General features: G+C 42.3%; 1 protein-coding gene across 1 annotated transcript in view; it reads right to left on the reverse strand.

Moving 5' to 3' along the window:
- Positions 1-18,129, reverse strand: part of ccdc39 (coiled-coil domain containing 39) — a 107,340-nt gene that overhangs the window by 21,906 nt on the left and 67,305 nt on the right. Inside the window, exons 14-15 of the mRNA XM_048604832.1 lie at positions 11,905-12,028; positions 705-864 (exon numbers count right to left, since the gene is read on the reverse strand). Coding sequence (XP_048460789.1) covers positions 705-864; positions 11,905-12,028 — 284 coding nt within the window. The remainder of the gene's footprint in view (positions 1-704; positions 865-11,904; positions 12,029-18,129) is intronic.

Genomic DNA, 18,129 nt, shown 5'->3' on the forward strand with positions numbered 1-18,129 from the left:
CATACAAAAATTAACCAACCCCTGTTTTATGTGGTTGCCAGAAATACAGCAAATCTTTTATTAACCAGCACCTATGGGACCAGGAGTGTGCCGGTTGATCAAATATTCCGGATAATCAAGAGGTACACAGCCACAGTAAACCTTGACTAAGCAAAACTTCGAGAAAAATATCCCTCAAAAAGTCTATCTAAAAACATCAACCCAACTCCTAAAATCTATGTAAAAATACACAGTAAGTGACAGAAATATAATGCAGGCGATATACACATCACTGTTATACATCATGGTAGATTGCAGTATTTGAGGTATATATATTTTGCCAGTTTATCAAGGGTGCTGGTTGATAAGATGCTGGTTAAAACAAAGTTTGCTGTACCTGAAAAATAACCTGAACTAAATTAAGGTCAGAACTATTTAGGCATCCTTGGACTCTTAGATTTTAGGCACTGGAGACACCACTGTAAATTTGTTTTTGTCTCCCTTGTGTGTTCTAGAATTGGACAGTGTGGCTGAACTTTTCAGCCTATTTTCAGGGAATTGCTGCCTGGGAAGATAGTTCTAAAATAACAATTTATCTTATGCAATTATTTTGATGAGACACAGCATTTGCAAAAGCAAAGTAAGAATTTTGCATTGATACTACAATAATTTGGTTTGAAGACAACAATCACCCTGTCTTCAGGCCATGGGGAAAAGAGACATACTTGTTTCTGTGATCTTGTTGAAAGATTTTTGGTATGTTGCATTTTGATTGTTGAGCAGCTGCAATGTATTCTCCAGGGCTCTTAGTTCTTTTTCACCTTTGGAAATTTTAGCATCAAGCTCATCCCCTTGACTTTGAAGTTCCTCTTTCTCTTGGGCAGCCTAAATGCACAAGGTAAGAAGAAATGAAAAATAAACTTTTTTTTAAATCACATATTATTAAATCTCTAAAATGACTTGAATGTTATCAGGGCAGTCATTTGGCACACAGTAATATCCCACAAACAGCAAGAAGGTTAGACCATTTATTTTGCTTGATTAGTGGGGAAGGAATGTTGATAAGGATTTTAGGAAAACTTTGGTATTGAAATAGTACTAGGTGTTGGAACTGGCAGATGGGGACCTCACTTTATTGTTTCATGGCTGGTATGTCTTATGCTTCTCACTCTTGGAACTGTATGACACTATCAATCTCCAAGTGTCAGAATAGGGTTTGGAAACTACAATATTCAACAATCACCAAAACTAACAGTAGGACAAGAGGGTAAAGGTAAAGTCTCCATAGTCCCAGAAGACTACTGTCTTATTAGAAAGAGATGACTGGTGGTGCGTTTAAGCTGAGTGTCACCACATCTCAGGCAAAGGACGAGGTTCAGAGGGTGTGACTAACATGGTGACTTTACAGCTGAAACAGGAACTGAACCTGTGCTGTTGGCATCACTGCATCGCAAACCAGCCATCCAGCCAATTAAACTAAATCGGATACCATGTATTTGGATTTTCAAAAAAACAGTTAAGATCCCACACATATGGTTCATGACACAAAATTCAAACTTGTGGGATTGCAGTAGTAGTACATTAGCATGGATTGAGGACTGTTTAAGGGATGGAGTAAGAGTAAATTGGGAGAGAATGGTAGCTTATAATGAGTAGCATACTGCAAAAATCAGACTTGGGCATAAGTTTCTTACAATCTATATTGACTTAAACGAGGGGTCAGTGTTATGTATCCAGATTTGCTGATACCAGGGGGAGTGAGGAGGATGCAAAGAGGCTGTGCAAGGATATGGACAGATTTGGATGAATAGGAATATGATAGATAGAATACAATGTGATGAAGTGTGAAGTTATCCACTTTTGTAGGAAAAATAAAACAAACAATAATATTTGTTTGATGCTAAGTGATTGATATGTTTATATTGTGATGATATTATGGCTTTGAGGTATATTTTGTCTTGCGGTTTTTTTTTAATGAAGAGGGTTGAGATCGAGGTAACGAGCGCCTGTTCCCAGCCAAAAAGTAAACAGCTTGTGAAGACTTGGGTTTTTTTTTAAAAGTTGGAACAATAGAAGCAGCATGAAGAGATGGGTCAAGCTCTGACAAAACTAGGATTTTAGTTTAACTTTCAGTAGCTTTTGGAGTTTGGAAGCTACTATACATCTTCTCCCTGCTCCAGAAAAATGCCTGAGTTCTCTCTCTCTGTTTTCTTGAAATGTTCTTTCCTCCTGAATTGGAGAATTGCATGAGAGATAATCTGTTTTACTGAATTTTTCTTTGCCAAGGGTGTGTTTGAGATGTTACTACAATAGAACAGTTGCTGTTCAGTAGTTAAATAATCTTTTATTCTGGAGTGTTAATTTATTCCAATTATTCTTTCGTTTGTTTTTAACTATTATGTAGGAATAAAGTATGTTTTGCTTCAAGCCTAGCAGTCTGATGAATTGAGTTACATCCAGAACACAATGCTTTACACTTGCCTTTAAAAATAAGAAAAAGTTGGGGTCTAGGCTATCTGCTTAATATATTTTGAGGTGGGTTTGGTCTGGTCCATAACAATATTCAAGAATGACCCAGGTGTACTTGTACCTGAGCCATAGAAAGTTAACATGCAGATAGGCCAAGAAATTAGGAAGGCAGATAGCATGCTTGTCTGTTACATAGGGACCAGGACTAGATCCTCAACTACTTCAAATCTCAATCAGTGATTTTGGTGAGGTCACCAAATATATGGCAGCTAAATTTGATGATAACACCATGATAAGAACATAAGTTGTCAAAAGTAGGTGGAGAGTTTTTCAAGTGCTATGAACAGGTTAATGTTTGGTAATAACGTGGGCAAATGTGAACTTGCTCATTTTGCCAGGAAGGACAGATAAGCAGCATACGATTTCAATGGAGAGACATTGCAGAACTTGATGATACAGAGGGTGCTGTACAGGAATTACATGAAGTTAGTATGCAGGTACAGCAAGTGCACAGGAAGCAAGTGGAATGTTGTAATTTATTGTGAGAGGAAAAGGATATTCAAGAAATGAAGCTGGACGGATCACCTGGCATTGACCTAGGCACCAAAAAAGACTGGCAGAAACAGCCCTGTTGACTCTGCAAAGTCCTCCTCACTAACAACTGGGCGCTAGTGCCAAAATAGGAAGACCTGTCTCATAGTTGTCAAACAACAGCCTGACATACACATGGAATCATACCTAAAAAGGCAATTTCCCAGACACTACCATCACAATGCCTGGATATGTCCTGTCCCACTGGCAGGACAGACCCAGCAGAGGAGGTGGCACACTGGTATACCATCGGGATGCAATTGCCCTTGGAGTCTTCAACATTGTTCCTAGACCCCATGAAGTCTCATGCTTCAGGTTAAACATGGGCAAAGAAACTCCTGATTCTTGTTTTCTGTTCATTCACGGGATGAGGGTGGCACTGGCTAAGCCAGCATTTATTGCCTATCCCTAATTGCCCAAAGGTGGTTAAGAGTCACCCACATGGGTGTAGGTCTGGAGTCACATGTAGGCCAGACCAGGTCGAGATTGCAGTTTCCTTCCCTGAAGGAAATGAGTGAACCAGAAGGGTTTTTTCCAACAATCGGCAGTGGATTCATGGTCATCATGAGACTCTTAATTCTAGATTTTTATTGAATAAAAATTCTATAATCTGCAGTGGTCCCAGAACATTACCTGGGTCTCTCGATTAACAGTCCAGTGATAATACCTCTAGTCCATCGTCTCCCTCAGTACCATGTACTGTTTTCCCTAGGCTGATGAATCAGTACTCCTCTAAGTTGAACATCACTTGGACGAAGCACTGAGAATGGCAAGGGCGCAATCTGTACTCTGGTTGGGTATTTCAATATCTACCATGAAGAGTGGCTTGGTAGCAGTACTATTGATTGAGCTACTTGGGTCCTACAGGGCAAAGCTGCTAGATTGGGAGTGCAGCAGATGGCGAGAGAACCAACAAGAGGGAAAAATATACTTGAACACATCCTTACCAATCTGCCAGCTACGGATGCATCTAGCCATTATAATATCAGTTAAGTGTGATTACTGATGAAGTCCCGCCTTCACAATGAGAATACCCTCCATCATGTTGTGTGGCAGTATCACCGTGCTAAATGGGACAGACTTCGAACAGATCTAGAAACTCAGGCCTGGGCATCCACAAGGCTCTGAGGACCATCAACCACAACAAAATTGTACTCCAGCACAATCTGTAACCTCATGGCCTAGCATAACCCCACACAACCATTGCCATCAAACCATGGGATCAATGCTGGTTCAATAGAAAGTGCAGGAGGACATGCCAGGAGCAGCACCAGCCATACCTGAAAATGAGGTTTCAACCTGGTGAAGCTACCAAGCAGGACTACTTGCATGTCAAACAGCAAAAGCAGCAAGTGATAGACAGAGCTAAGCAATCCCACAACCAACGGATCAGATCTAAGCTCTGCTGTCTTGCCACATCCAGTCATGAATGGTGGTGGACAATTAAACAACTCGCTGGAGAAGGAGGCTCCACAAATATCCCCATCCTCAGTGATGGAAGTGCCCAGAACATCAGTGCAAAAGATATATGTCTGATACATTTGCAGCAAACTTTAACCAAATGTGCCAAGTGGATGATCCATTTCTGCCTCCAGTGATTCCCAGCATTACAAATACCAGTCTTTAGCCAATTCAGTTTACTTCACCTGATATCAAGAAATGGTTGGAGACACTTTTTTTTTTTTAAAAAATTGTTTAGATTCCTCAGTGTGGTAACAGGCCATTCAGCCCAACAAGTCCATGCCAACCCTCTGAAGAGCATCCCTTCCAGACCCATCCCCGTACTCTATCCCTGTAACCCTGAATTTCCCATGACTAATGCACCTAACCTACAAATTCCTGAACACTATGGATAGTGCGAAGACTATGGGCCCTGACAACATTCCAGTGATAGTACTGAAGGCTTGTGCTCCAGAACTTGCCGCTCTCCTAGACAAGTTAGAACATAGAACAGTACAGCATAGTACAGGCCCTTCGGCCCATGATGTTGTGCCGAACTTTTACCCGAAACCTAAGGTCTATCTAACCTCCACCGTGACCTTATACTATCATCCATATGCCTATCTAATAGCTGCTTAAATGCCCCTAATGAGGCCGACTCCACTACCCTCTCCGGCAATGCATTCCACGCCCCTACCACTCTCTGAGTAAAGAATCTACCTCTGATGTCTCCCCGATATCTACCTCCTTTCACTTTAAAACTATGTCCCCTCGTAAAAGCTACCTCCACCCGAGGAAAAAGTCTCTGGCTGTCTACTCTATCTATACCTCTGATCATTTTGTACACCTCTCTCAAGTCACCTCTCATCCTTCATCGTTCTAGAGAGAAAAGCCCCAGCTCTCTCAACCTTTCCTCGTAAGACCTTCCCTCCAGGCAACATCCTGGTAAATCTCCTCTGCACCTTTCCAACGCTTCCACATCTTTCCTGTAATGAGGCGACCAGAACTGGACACAATACTCCAGATGTGGCCGAACCAGGCTTTTGTATAGCTGGAGCATAACTTCACGGCTCTTGAACTCGATCCCTCTATTAATGAAAGCTAACACACCATACGCCTTCTTAACAACTCTATCCACCTGGGTGGCAGCTTTCAGGGAACTGTGAACATGAACCCCAAGATCCCTCTGCTCCTCCACACTGCCAAGAATCTTTCCGTTAACCCTGTATTCTGCTTTCAAGTTTGTCGTTCCAAAATGAATCACCTCACACTTTTCAGGGTTAAACACCATCTGCCACTTCTCAGCCCAGCTTTGCATTCTATCAATGTCCCTTTGTAACCTAGAACAACCCTCCGCACTGTCCACAACGTGACCCACCTTCGTATTGTCCGCGAACTTGCTAATGGACCCTTCCACTCCTTCATCCAAATCATTTACAAAAATCACAAATAGAAGAGGACCCAGAACAGATCCTTGTGGTTCATCACTCGTAACTGAGCACCATGTTGAATATTTTCTGTCTTCTAAGGGTCAGCCAATTCTGAATCCAATCCGCCACATTTCCCACTATCCCATGCCTCCTTACCTTCTGCATGAGCCTGCCATGGGGAACCTTATCGAACGCCTTACTTAAATCCATGTATACCACATCCACTGCTCCACCTTCATCCACGTGTTTGGTCACCTCTTCAAAGAATTCAATAAGGTTTGTGAGGCATGATCGACCTCTCACAAATCCGTGCTGACTATCACGAATCAAAATGTGCCTTTCCAAGTGCTCATAAATCCTGTCTCTCAGAGCCCTTTCCAATAATTTGCCCACCACTGACGTAAGACTAACTGGCCTGTAATTTCCGGGGCTATCCCTGTTCCCTTTTTTCAACAAGGGAATGATGTTTGCTTCTTTCCAATCTTCCGGCACTATACCCGTGGACAGTGAGGACGAAAAGATCATCGCCAAAGGCCCTGCGATCTCATCCCTCGCTTCCCATAGAATCCTTGGATAAATCCCATCAGGCCCGGGAGACTTATCTATCTTCAACTTCCTCAGAATTCCTAGCACATCTTCTTTACTAACATCAACCTCCTCTCGCCTATCTGCCTGTTTCACAATGTCCTCCTCTACAACTAGGTCCCTCTCAGTTGTGAATACTGAAGAAAAGTATTCATTAAAGACCTCTCCTATCTCTTTAGGCTCTGTGCACAAATTCCCTTTACAATCCTTGATCGGCCCTACCCTTTCTCTGGTCATTCTCTTGTTCTGCACATACGTGTAAAAAGCCTTGGAGTTTTCCTTGATCCTATCTGCCAAGGTTTTCTCATGCCCCCTTATAGCTCTCCTAAGCCCTTTCTTCAGTTCCTTCCTGGCTAACTTGTATCCCTCTAGAGCCTTTTCCGTTCCTCTTTTCCTAAACCTTACATAAGCATCCTTCTTCCTCTTAACCTCTCTCGAGAACCATGGCTCCCTCACTGGACTGCATCTTCTCTGCCTGCTAGGGACAAACATATCAAGCACATGCAGTATGCATTCTTTAAACAATCTCTACATTTCTGTGGTGCTCTTCCTTGACAGCATCTGTTCCCAATTTATGTTACCCAGTTCTTGCCTAACTGAATTGTAATTACCCTTCCCCCAATTATAAACTTTACCCTGTTGTATGTACCTATCCTTATCCATGACTATCGTGAAAGAAACAGAGTTATGATCACTACCGCCAAAATGCTCTCCTACCAACAGGTCTAATACTTGGCCCGGTTCGTTGCCAAGCACCAAATCCAAAGTGGCCTCTCCTCGTGTTGGTCTATCTGCATACTGTGTCAGGAATCCTTCCTGAACACACTGGACAAAATCTGCTCCATCTAAACTATTACAACTAAAATGTTTCCAATCAATATTTGGAAAGTTGAAGTCACCCATGACTACAACCCTGTGACTTCTGCACCTTTCCAGTATCTGCCTCCCAATCCACTCCTCTACCTCTCTGCAACTATTTGGGGGTCTGTAAAAAACCCCCAACAAAGTGACTGCTACTTTCTTGTTCCTGACCTCAATCCAAACTGACTCTGTAGAAGTTCTTCCAGTACAATTACAACATTGCCATCTACCCTACAATGTGGAAAATTGCCCAGGTATGTCCTGTACATAAAAAGCGGGACAAATCCAATGCAGCCAAATATCGCCCCATCAGTCTACTCTCGATCATAAGTAAAGTGATGGAAGGTGTCATCAACAATGCTATGAAGCAGCACCTGCTCAGCAATAACCTGCCTAGTTTGGATTCCACCAGGACCACTCAGCTCCTGATTTTATTACAGCCTTGGTTCAAATATGGACAAAAGAGGTCAATTTCAAAGGTGAGGTGAGAGTGACAGCCCTTGATATCAAGGCTGCATTTGACCAAGTGTGGCACCAAACAGCCCTTGCAAATTTGGAATCGATGAGTATCAGGGGGCAAAATCTCCACTGTTTGGAGTCATATTTGACACATAGGAATATGGCTGTGGTTGTTGGAGGTCAGTTATTTCAGATCCAGGACATCTCTGCAGAAGTTCCTCAGGGTAGTGTCCTGTGTCCAACCATCTTCAGCTGCTTCATTAATGACCTTCCCTCTATCATTAGGTCAGAAGTTGGAATGTTTGCTGATGGTTGCCCAATGTTTAGCAGCATTTGCGACTCCTCAGATACTGAAGTAGTCCAAGTTCAGATATAACAAGATTTGAACAATATTCAGGCTTGGGCTGACAAGTGGCAAGTAACACTGGCACTACATAAGTGCCAGACTATGACCACCATCAATAAGAAACAATCCAACCAATGTCCCTGTGTTACCATCACTGAATCCTCTAGTATCAACAGCCTAAGGTTTAACATAACCGGAAACTCAACTGGACTTGCTACATAAACACAGTGGCTACAAGAGCAGAACAGAGGCTAGGAACACTGCAGTGAGTAACTTACCTCCTGACACCCCAAAGTATGTCTATTATCAACAAGGCACAAGTTAGGAGTGTGATGGAATACTCTGCACCAGCCTAGATGGGTGCAGCTCCAACAACACTTGAAGCTTGATGCTATCTTGGACAAAGCCGCCTGCTTGATTGGCACAGCATCCACTCCCTCCACCACCAACGCTCATTAGCAGCAGTGTGTACTATCTACAAGATACACTGCCAAAATTCACTAAAGATCCCCCGACAACATCTTCCAAACCCATGACCACTTTCATCTAAAAGGACAACGGCAAAAGATACATAGGTGTTCCTGCAAGTTCCCCTCCAAGCCACTCACCATCCTGGCTTGGAAATATATTGCTGTTCCTTCATTATTGCTGCCTCAAAATCCTGGTATGCTCTCCCTAACGGTATTGTGGGTCAAATCACAGGCGGTGGACTACAGCGGTTCAAGAAGGTAGCTTACTACCACCTCCTCAAGGGCAACTAGAGACAGGCAATAGATGCTGGCCAGCCTGCAACACCCACTTCCCACAGATGAAAAAAAAATGGAAATTTTACTGCACCTCTACAAGAAATTGGTCAGACCACATCTAGAACACTGTGTACAGTTTTCTTATTTAAAAATAAAATGCTTTAGAAGTAGTACAGAGAAAGGTCACTCAACTCATTCTTAGGGTGAAAGGCTTACTTTATGTAGAAAAGTTGTACAGGTTAGGTCGATATCCTGTTAGGCGCTGATCCCTGGCAATATTTCCTAATTACTCATGGTTACAAATGGGATACCCCAAATTGTTAAGCTCCCAGGTGAAGATGAACTGTCTCACTTTCTTACTTCACCCACCCACTTATTTGGTTGCAACAAGGGTAATTTAGAAAATTCTTTCCACAGATGCTGCCAGACCTGCTTAGTTTTTCTAGTAGTTTTTGTATTTGTTTCTGATTTCCAGTATCCACAGTTCTTTGGATGTTTATTTTTTCATTTTGAAAGGATCCATTCCCCTTTTATTCTAGACCACATTTACATATGCTTTAAAAAGGAACCAATTTAGCTCAGCTCTCTTGAATAAACAAAAGAGCGAGAAGAAATAGTAATGCACACACATTAGAAACAAGAGGCGAGTCCAAAAAAAAGGTTTTCTTGAAAGCTTATATGGATTAGTCTCTGCTTATTTGTTAAAAATAAATAATGTGACTTTGCAGTTGTTATTGGGTTGCACTGGTAGCATGGCACTGGCAGTTGAATAGTTGATTTTTGAGATTGTTGGTTTTGTAGGGTGATTGAAACTCTGTTATCCTAATTTTTTTCAAACTGGTTTGCAGCACTCCGAATGAGAGATTTTCTTCCTTTCTTTGCCTGTGGTGCAGAGGTGCCTACTAGCTGTTCTCAAAACTGTGACTTCCACAGCATACCAGAGACACTAGTCCACAGCAGCCCAATAATAATGCACAAGCTAATGCTAAAGTACTCTTCTTTTGTATATTCCTGGAAGGGGCAACCACAAAGTGTCTGTAAGAAATGGCTCTCTACTGAGAGTGGCCATTATCTCAAATCCCTTTGACACATTTAAGTGTTACATTTCATTGGTCTTGTATAGATGTTTTTGCCAGCCAACTGTTTAATTTACAACTGCAGCCGTTTTGTCTTTGGAGCACTCCTTTTTTTGAAAACAGATTTTGAAAATTGTGTTGCAAAGCATCTGTAGTATTTTATGGTTCTGACCTGTTAACGTAACAACACATTAGAGTTTAGAAAAGTGAGAAATGATCTTTCTGAAATATTCCAGATTTTGAGGGAACTAGGAGATATCTTGAATGCATCCATGTTTTCTCATCTGCAGAGACTAAAACTCGGGATGAACGTTTCACAATAAGAGGTCTCACATTTGAGGCAAAGATGAGACTTTTCTTTTGAGAGACATTATGTTCCCCAGAAGGTAGTGGAGGACAGGTCCACAAATTTATTTAAGACTGATTTTGACAGATTTTGGCAAGACATGAGAGTCTAGGGTTATGGGTTGTAGGCATCAAAGTGGAGATAAGAACACAAGCAGATCAGCCGTGATCTTATTGTGGAACAGGCTTGAAGGGCCAAATGGCCTATGCCTGTTTCTAAGTCCTCTTCCTAGAAGGGCAAGGACAGCAGAGATGATAGCCTAGTGATATTGTTATTAGACTAGTAATCCAGAGACCCAGATAATATTTTGGGGACCTAGGTTTGAATCCCATCATAGCAAGTTGTGGAATTTGGATTCAATAAAAAATCTTCACTTCAAACTCTAATGATGCCTGTGAAATCATTGATGACCATTGTCGACTATTGTAATAAAAAAAACATTTGGTTCACTAATGTCCTTTAGACTGCCATCCTTACCTGGGGTGGCCTACATCCACAGCACTTTGGTGACTCATAAGTGCCCTCTGAAATGGTCTAGCAAGCCATACAGTTGTAGCAACTGCTAGAAAGGAAAAATTAAAGCGACTGCCTGGCATCAACTAATTCACCAGAAATGAAACCAGCAAACACAACCCCTGCAAAGTCCTCATTACTAACATTTGGGGACCTTTCCTAATGGATCCTGTTTGAGTAGAGCCAGTGCGGCGGCTGCCTGGGTCTGTGCTAGGGCGTACATTTGCTCATTGAGCATTGGATGACCTGTTGAAGTCCTTGCTTGTTCCTAGCCACATCATGCAATTGCTTGATGGATTCTTCCTGGGGGGGTGCGTTCTGTAATGCCTTTTCTTGCTGACCACCACAGCCTCCATGGTCTAATCAGGCTGTTACTTAGTGGCAGTGCTTCTTTTCTGGCTGCTGGACCCTGCTCATCCTCCCCCACTTTTCCTGACCAGCAGATGTTGGTTGGGGCTTGGCCCTCTGGTGTTTTCATTCTCTATTTCTCGCTCTCCTTCCCTCCCTTCCTCCCTCGCCCCTGTGATTTTAGCCAGGGGAGCCACTGTTAGTTAATTCTTGCAATTAAAAGTATGGTATAACTGACTAACTTTTGAACCTCAATTTGTGCAGTTAGCTCATTTCAGTTACAATTGTGATCAGTTAGCCTTGTTTCCTTTGAATAAGGAGGATAAAATCCCAATTTTTACAGGGATGACTATTGGTACTTGAAAGGCATAAATAGGCTTCAGGCCCCATGATTCAATTATCTGAAAATATTATTGACGCTGTGGAAGTAAACTTCATCAAGGAGTCAACAAATTCAGGAAGGAAAAATAATTTTACAAACAGAGCAAAGAAAGTAGATCCACTAGAATTGTTTATATTGTTTAACATAAATAAATGTTCTTCATTTGAAAGTCTTTATTTATTTTCTCACTGCATTGAAGTATTTACTGAAATAGGTAATTATGGCAAGATCCATTCAGGGATTAGAGATGCATCTATGATTTCTTAACAGCAATAATATTAATCAATATTTTTTCATTTTTCCATTGGCTATAGCTGAAACATATTAAATTACCTTAATGACATAATAAGCTTGAGATCGTTCTTCTTCACCCTCGGCAGGTTTCATTGTAACCATCAGAAGTTCATATCTTTTCTTCATTTTATCAATTTTTGATAATCTTTCATGTAATTCAGCACTGAAAAGAAAAATACATAAAGTATGAAGCAAATTGTGCTAAACACAAACACATTTGACCACTTTAACAATTTTTTATAGCAAGTACATTAAGGAAACTTACTGTTTCTGAAATGACTAGCTTTTCAAGTTCACAGCAGGTACCTTGGCAGGTCATCAAATGCTTGTCCTAGTCATTATCCAACTGATTCTTTGCATCAATATCGCTGCATGCTCATTCACTATGATCCTCCTTGATACTTCATCACGAAAGTCGACATCGCCAAACCATCAGCCTCCATATCACCATGCCTGTCTCTGTGTTAAATCATGCTCCACTTCAACCCTTTGACTTTGATTTTGGAACTCAGGGGCGCCCATGACTTGCATGCTTCTGCACTATTGCTTTACATGCAGGGACATGTCTTAAGCATCTTATGGCTGTTAGTTTGCTTTTTGTGGTGCTCATTTTCTTGGAAGTTGTCAGCATCTGTATATCACAGTGCATTTTTAGTGTGTAATCACTGATTCAGCAATAACTATGGCTCACATTGCTTTCTCAGCATATAGGGTCATCAGTGCTCAGTTACAGACTTCCTGCCCCTGGCTTGCATTGCTTTCTTAATGCATGGGGTGTTTAGTGCTCGGTTATAGCATGACAGTCTCTTTAGCTTTAATACTTTTGTGGTGCAGAGACAGTTTTTCGTGGTGAGGGCACTGAACATTCAAGAGGTAAATGAATTGCTATGTAGCCCCATTCTGCAACATGCGCCAACAGTTTACATCGCAAACATACTGTAGGTGCTTCGACTAAATGGTTACATGGTATAAAGAACATGGCGGGGGCCATCTTGTGGCACAGTAGTAGTGTCCCTATCCCTGGACCGAGATGTCTATGTTCAAGTCCCATCTGCTCCAGAGGTGTTTAATAACATCTCTGAACAGGTTAATAAGAAAGATAGGTTAATTTTTAAAAAAAATGAAGAATATGTCTTTTCATTCTTCTGTATTTTTAATTGTAAACTGAAATGACAAAGGAACTGTTTTAAAACCAAGGATTGCTGCATTGTTTTGAAAGCAAGTAACCTGACACTCATTGCAAGATAATAAGGTGCAGAGCTGGATGAACACAGCAGGCCAAGCAGCATTTGAAGTGGAGTTTGTTGATGAGCTGAGGCTGAAGATTGGGTACAATGGAGTCGGCAAAAAGAAGCCGCTTTGCCTATGGATCAGTCACTAGCTATTGATGACAAAGGCTTTCTGCCTGCTAGCAACTATGTGATTGGTACCCCATGCATTGGTACTATCTGAACAGCTTGGGCCTATGAACAAATTAGGGAGAATCCATCTGACCTCCACCAGCTCTCTTCTTTGCAGTAAAAGTCACTTTAAGGTTGAAGAAAACCAGTTTATCTTTACTTCAGCAGTTGCTATAAGCTGTGACTTTACATTGCTATGTCAAATACCTTTTATAAGTGAAACACAGGGAAGGAGATCTAAGAAACCATATTCTGACCAGCACAAGAATCATCTCAGGTACCAGTGAACAGCTTTTCCAGTCATTCCATCTGTCCATAACTCCCATGTTTTCTTTTCAATTTCTGTGTCTGTGAAGAGGCGTTTATAACTAAATTAGAGTTTTAATTAGTAGACTTATACGCTGATGGTTCATAATTGTTTGATTGTAGTTAGAGTCTAACTACTTATAATAAATAGTCACTTTATTAGTTTCAGAAACCTAGTCTATAAATTCTGTCAATGTCTATCTGAAAGTCATGTAAATTGGTGAATATTTGCATAATTTCTTTACCTTTGGTGATGACATCAGGAATAGCAGGGCTTGAGTTCTGGCATGCCACCCCAGCAAGACATCACAGTATAGAAATCAAAGGGAAGCAGTTCTGATTAGGATCAAGGGGTATTAGGGTCAGTTAGGAGGTACTGTGACAGTTAGTCAAGGGACTCATTCGATTTCAGCCTAAGGGGTTAGCCATAGTCATCAGATGTTTGGTCTTACTAGAGTCCAGGGATTAATGCCCTTGAAGTTTGAGGATTGAGCCCTGGTTAGTCCTGCTGATCAAGTGCAACCAGTCTAGGGATTATGACTAGGTCATGAAATAAGTCCATAGAGGACGTATCCCATCACCAAGTCACCCTTTATTTACTTGTGGAAAACCATTGACAATGATCCAGCTTCTTCACAGCCAGCTCTCCGTGAACAGAACCTCTTGACACTGCTGTTTATATCTTTCAGTCAGGGTCCCTGATTGGACCAGATTAACAGCCCAAATCAGGAAACCCATTCTATGAGGTCCATCTTGCTGGCCACTTTACAATCACTACATTTCCTCCCCCTCTGAGTTCGAGGACATAGGCTGGTTCTTCTTTTTTGTAGCTCTTTCTGGGGCATTTCAGTATATGGTCAGGTTCCTCTGACTCTGCCTCTGATACAGGCAGCATGTAATACACAGTAGCTCACTTCTTGCACATGCAGCGTCTTAGAAGAAATTCATTCTCCTGTTCAGGCAGCAAAGGCGTTGAGGCATCGACATCTGCCGAGTCCATCTCAGATTCCGAAGTACCTTCAACTCTTGACAGAGAGGGAGAACCCACAAAGAACCGGAACAGTCAAAGGCAGTTGAAGAGCTGGTCACATTTTGCTCTGGCATTGTTTGTGAGTTTGCAGCTTTCATACGTTCATATGTTTGTTCAGGACCATCGCACCTGGCCAAACTTTGCATGTCACTAGACCTGACCTCATGTTGACCATGCCTCTTACCCATGCAGGGCCATTTCCGTGGTTCCTCCACTAAATTGAGGTAAACTGTCTCTCTTGCTTAGCAGAGTCTTGTGTCTGGCATTTGCATTCCTGATGCGATTTCACCCTCCACCCACCCACACCCCTCCTCCCCCTCCAGGTTGGGGAAGATCAGATTTAATCTGGCACAGAGTCTTCTCCCCATTAGCAACTCTGCTGAAGCTATCCTTGCAGTTAAATGAGGAGTGGTCCTATAATCAAATAGGAACTGGGACAGTTTGGTATATATTGAAGCAGTAGGCTGTTTCTTTAAGCCTGCCTTCAAAGTTTGGACTGCTGTTTCTCCAAGACCATTGGATGATGGATGGTGTGGAACTGTTCTTGTATGAAAAATGCCATTTGACTTTAGGAAATATGAAATTCTCTGCTGATAAACAGTGGCCCGTTATCTATGACCAACAATTAGGGGAGTCTGTCTATTAGAAAAGATGTGTGCAGTTTTTCTATCATCGTCCCCGTGTTTGATGAATGAACTCTATGCACATCCAGCCATTTTCAGTGGACATCCACAATGACTAAGAACATTGAGCCCATGAAAGGACCTGCATAGTCGATGTGTAACCGAGACCAGGGTTTACCTGGCCATTCCTAGGAATGTGGGAGAGCTGCTGACAGTAATTTTTGCCCTTGCTGGTACTCTGGGCACTGGCCCACCAATGCAGCTATGTCTGCATCCAGTTCTGGCTATTAGACATAACTTGTTGCCAACATCTTCATTTTGGGAACTCCTGGATGACCCTGTTGAAGTTCAGCCAGTATCTGGCTGTGATCTTTGCTCAGGATAATCACTCTTGCTCCCCATAATAATATGCTGTCCTCTACTGGGATCTGGTCTCTCTGGGTCCAAAAAGGTTTCATTTCTGGTTGTGACGGTCCTTTGGTTTCCTCCATCACCACCAGCTGTTTCAGTTTTGCCAGGACTGGATCTTTCTGCATCCATAGTCAGATATTGTTGGCTGTGACTGGAAGTGTGCCCAGAAAGTCTAAAACCATTATGGACTCTTCCAGTGGTGATACCATCCGGTGGCATATCTGCCAGCGAAAGGCAGCTCAACATATCCACATTTGCTACTTGGCCTCGCAGATGGGTTCCAACTTGTAATTATACTTAGTATTAGAGTCCACTGCTAAATTCAGCCTGAAGCTATGGGCGACACTGCCTTGTCTTCTTTAAGTAGACCTGGCAAGGGTTTATAGACCATTATTATAATAAATTTACATCTGTAAAGGTATTGGTGGAACTTCCTGACTCCAAATATGACCACCAAACCTTCCTTCTCTATCTGGCAATCTGGGCATATTTACCCTCTGCATTAGCCAAAGTCCTGGGTGTCTACACTATTGGGCATTGCTCTTCATAGGGCCACCTATGAACTAATACTACCCCAATGCCATACGGGGAGAAATTACATGTCATTATCAGATCTCACTTGGGATCACAGTGTGCCAACACCTTAGAGGATGATAGCTGTTTCTTCATGACCCTGAAGGCAAAGGTTTGGCTACACAACCATTTCCAAGGTTGATGCTTTTTTTTATGAGTTATCACAAAGGTACCAGTATGGAGGCCCAGGTTATGTATAAACTTTCCATAATAGTTCACCAGCCTGAGGAAAGAGCTAAGCTCCAGTAGAGATGTGGGAGTCCGTGCACCTTTGATCGCCCTCACTTAATCTTCCAACGGGTGTAATCCAGTTTTATTGACTCTGTAGCCCAAGTAGGTCAGTAGGGGTGCCTGGAACATGCACTTTTCCCTTCTAAGTAGCATGCCCACCTGGTAAAAACATATAAGGACTATGTCCAAGTTCTCCAGATTTGTCTCACGTACTAAGTACAGGAATATATAAGTAGAACGAAAAGTGCACAAAATCGCCATTCACCAGTGCCCACTTGGCTACAAAAACCAGAAGTAAAAGATATTAACAGAGCTAAAAGCTAAGCAAGAGAAAAAGAAAAGTCCAGATATCAGTGTCCCAAGTCCAATCTCCACAATGGTGCAGGTGCCACTCCAATCGTTAGGATACCCAGGAGGCCACAGCCATGCAAAGGCCTGCTCTCGGCGTTGTTGCCGCCTCACCAGCCTGCTCTCGCTGCCGAACTGGCCCACTCTTGATCCGCCACCGTCGTTCTGGCCCACGCGTAATTCGCCATTGCTGCAGGACACGGCCCACTTGTACAGCTCCCGCCATGCAGTTCCCAGTCGCAACCCAACTCCTTAGGTAGGTAGTTAAAAGGGGGTGGGGGTGAGGAATAGAATTACTGCAGAGAGAAGAAGAAGAGAAAATGAAAGGAAAAGGAAAGAGAACTGCCCAGCAGAGTGAAGCTCTAAATGGAGTGACTTACCCTTCCGCCATCTTGTCAGTTTGCTCCTTAAGTGCTCCTTGTTGGTCTTTCCTTTATTAGCATGTCATCTAGATAAATGGTGACCTAGGATAGACCTTGTAAAACGTTTTCCATCTTCTACCGTCTGCTGAAAAATTGCACAGGCTGACAACAACCCAAATGGCAGTCTCTTATATTGATACAAACCCATATTTGGATAAGGAGACATCCGTCAGAGCTCCTTGTTGAAGCATGGTAATGACCTCCTTGGGAAACTTCCATGCCATAGTGTGGCATAGTGTGAGACTTCACTATGATGGATGTGAGCGTCGAAGAGTTCCTGCAATTAAAGTTGTGCTATCTTTCTGACCTGACTGCAAGATATATGCTAATGCACTTTACAAGGAGGTTGCCATGACTGGAGTCCTTGGTACAACTATGAAAACAATGTAAAAGAAGTCAGTGAATATTACTACATCAACAAGCTCAGCAAAAACAACAACCTCCAATAGTTGCCACATAACCTTCAAAACCAAAAGCAGAAAGACTAGATCCACCCAAGAAATATCGGAGAATGATGAGACCTAATATCCTGGTCATTTTCTTCAAATTTCTGTAAGTTGTTGCAGGCACCGATTTAGGACGTTTCAAGTGTCATTATTAAACAGTGTAATTTGCTGGAGCAGGACCTTTGCTCCAAAGGACTGGGTGGCATCTCATCTAGGTGACAATCTAGGTAATAGCTGCTCTGAAGTTTTATGCCTGCAGCTCATTTCTAGGAGCAACTTAGGACACGTTTGGCATCTCCCAGTCCTTAACACATAAATACAAACTGATGCCATTTAGTCCCAATCACATCCCTCCACCATTATGAGGGAAGTTAAGCAGTTCAGGTAGCAGGACTCTCCACCATTGCTGACTTCCCCTAGGTACAATGCATTATTGACTGCATCTGTGTGGCATTAAGAGTGGCCTATCACCAA

This window comes from Rhincodon typus, chromosome 13, assembly GCF_021869965.1.
Source record: "Rhincodon typus isolate 14 chromosome 13, sRhiTyp1.1, whole genome shotgun sequence".
Lineage (NCBI taxonomy): Eukaryota > Metazoa > Chordata > Chondrichthyes > Orectolobiformes > Rhincodontidae > Rhincodon > Rhincodon typus.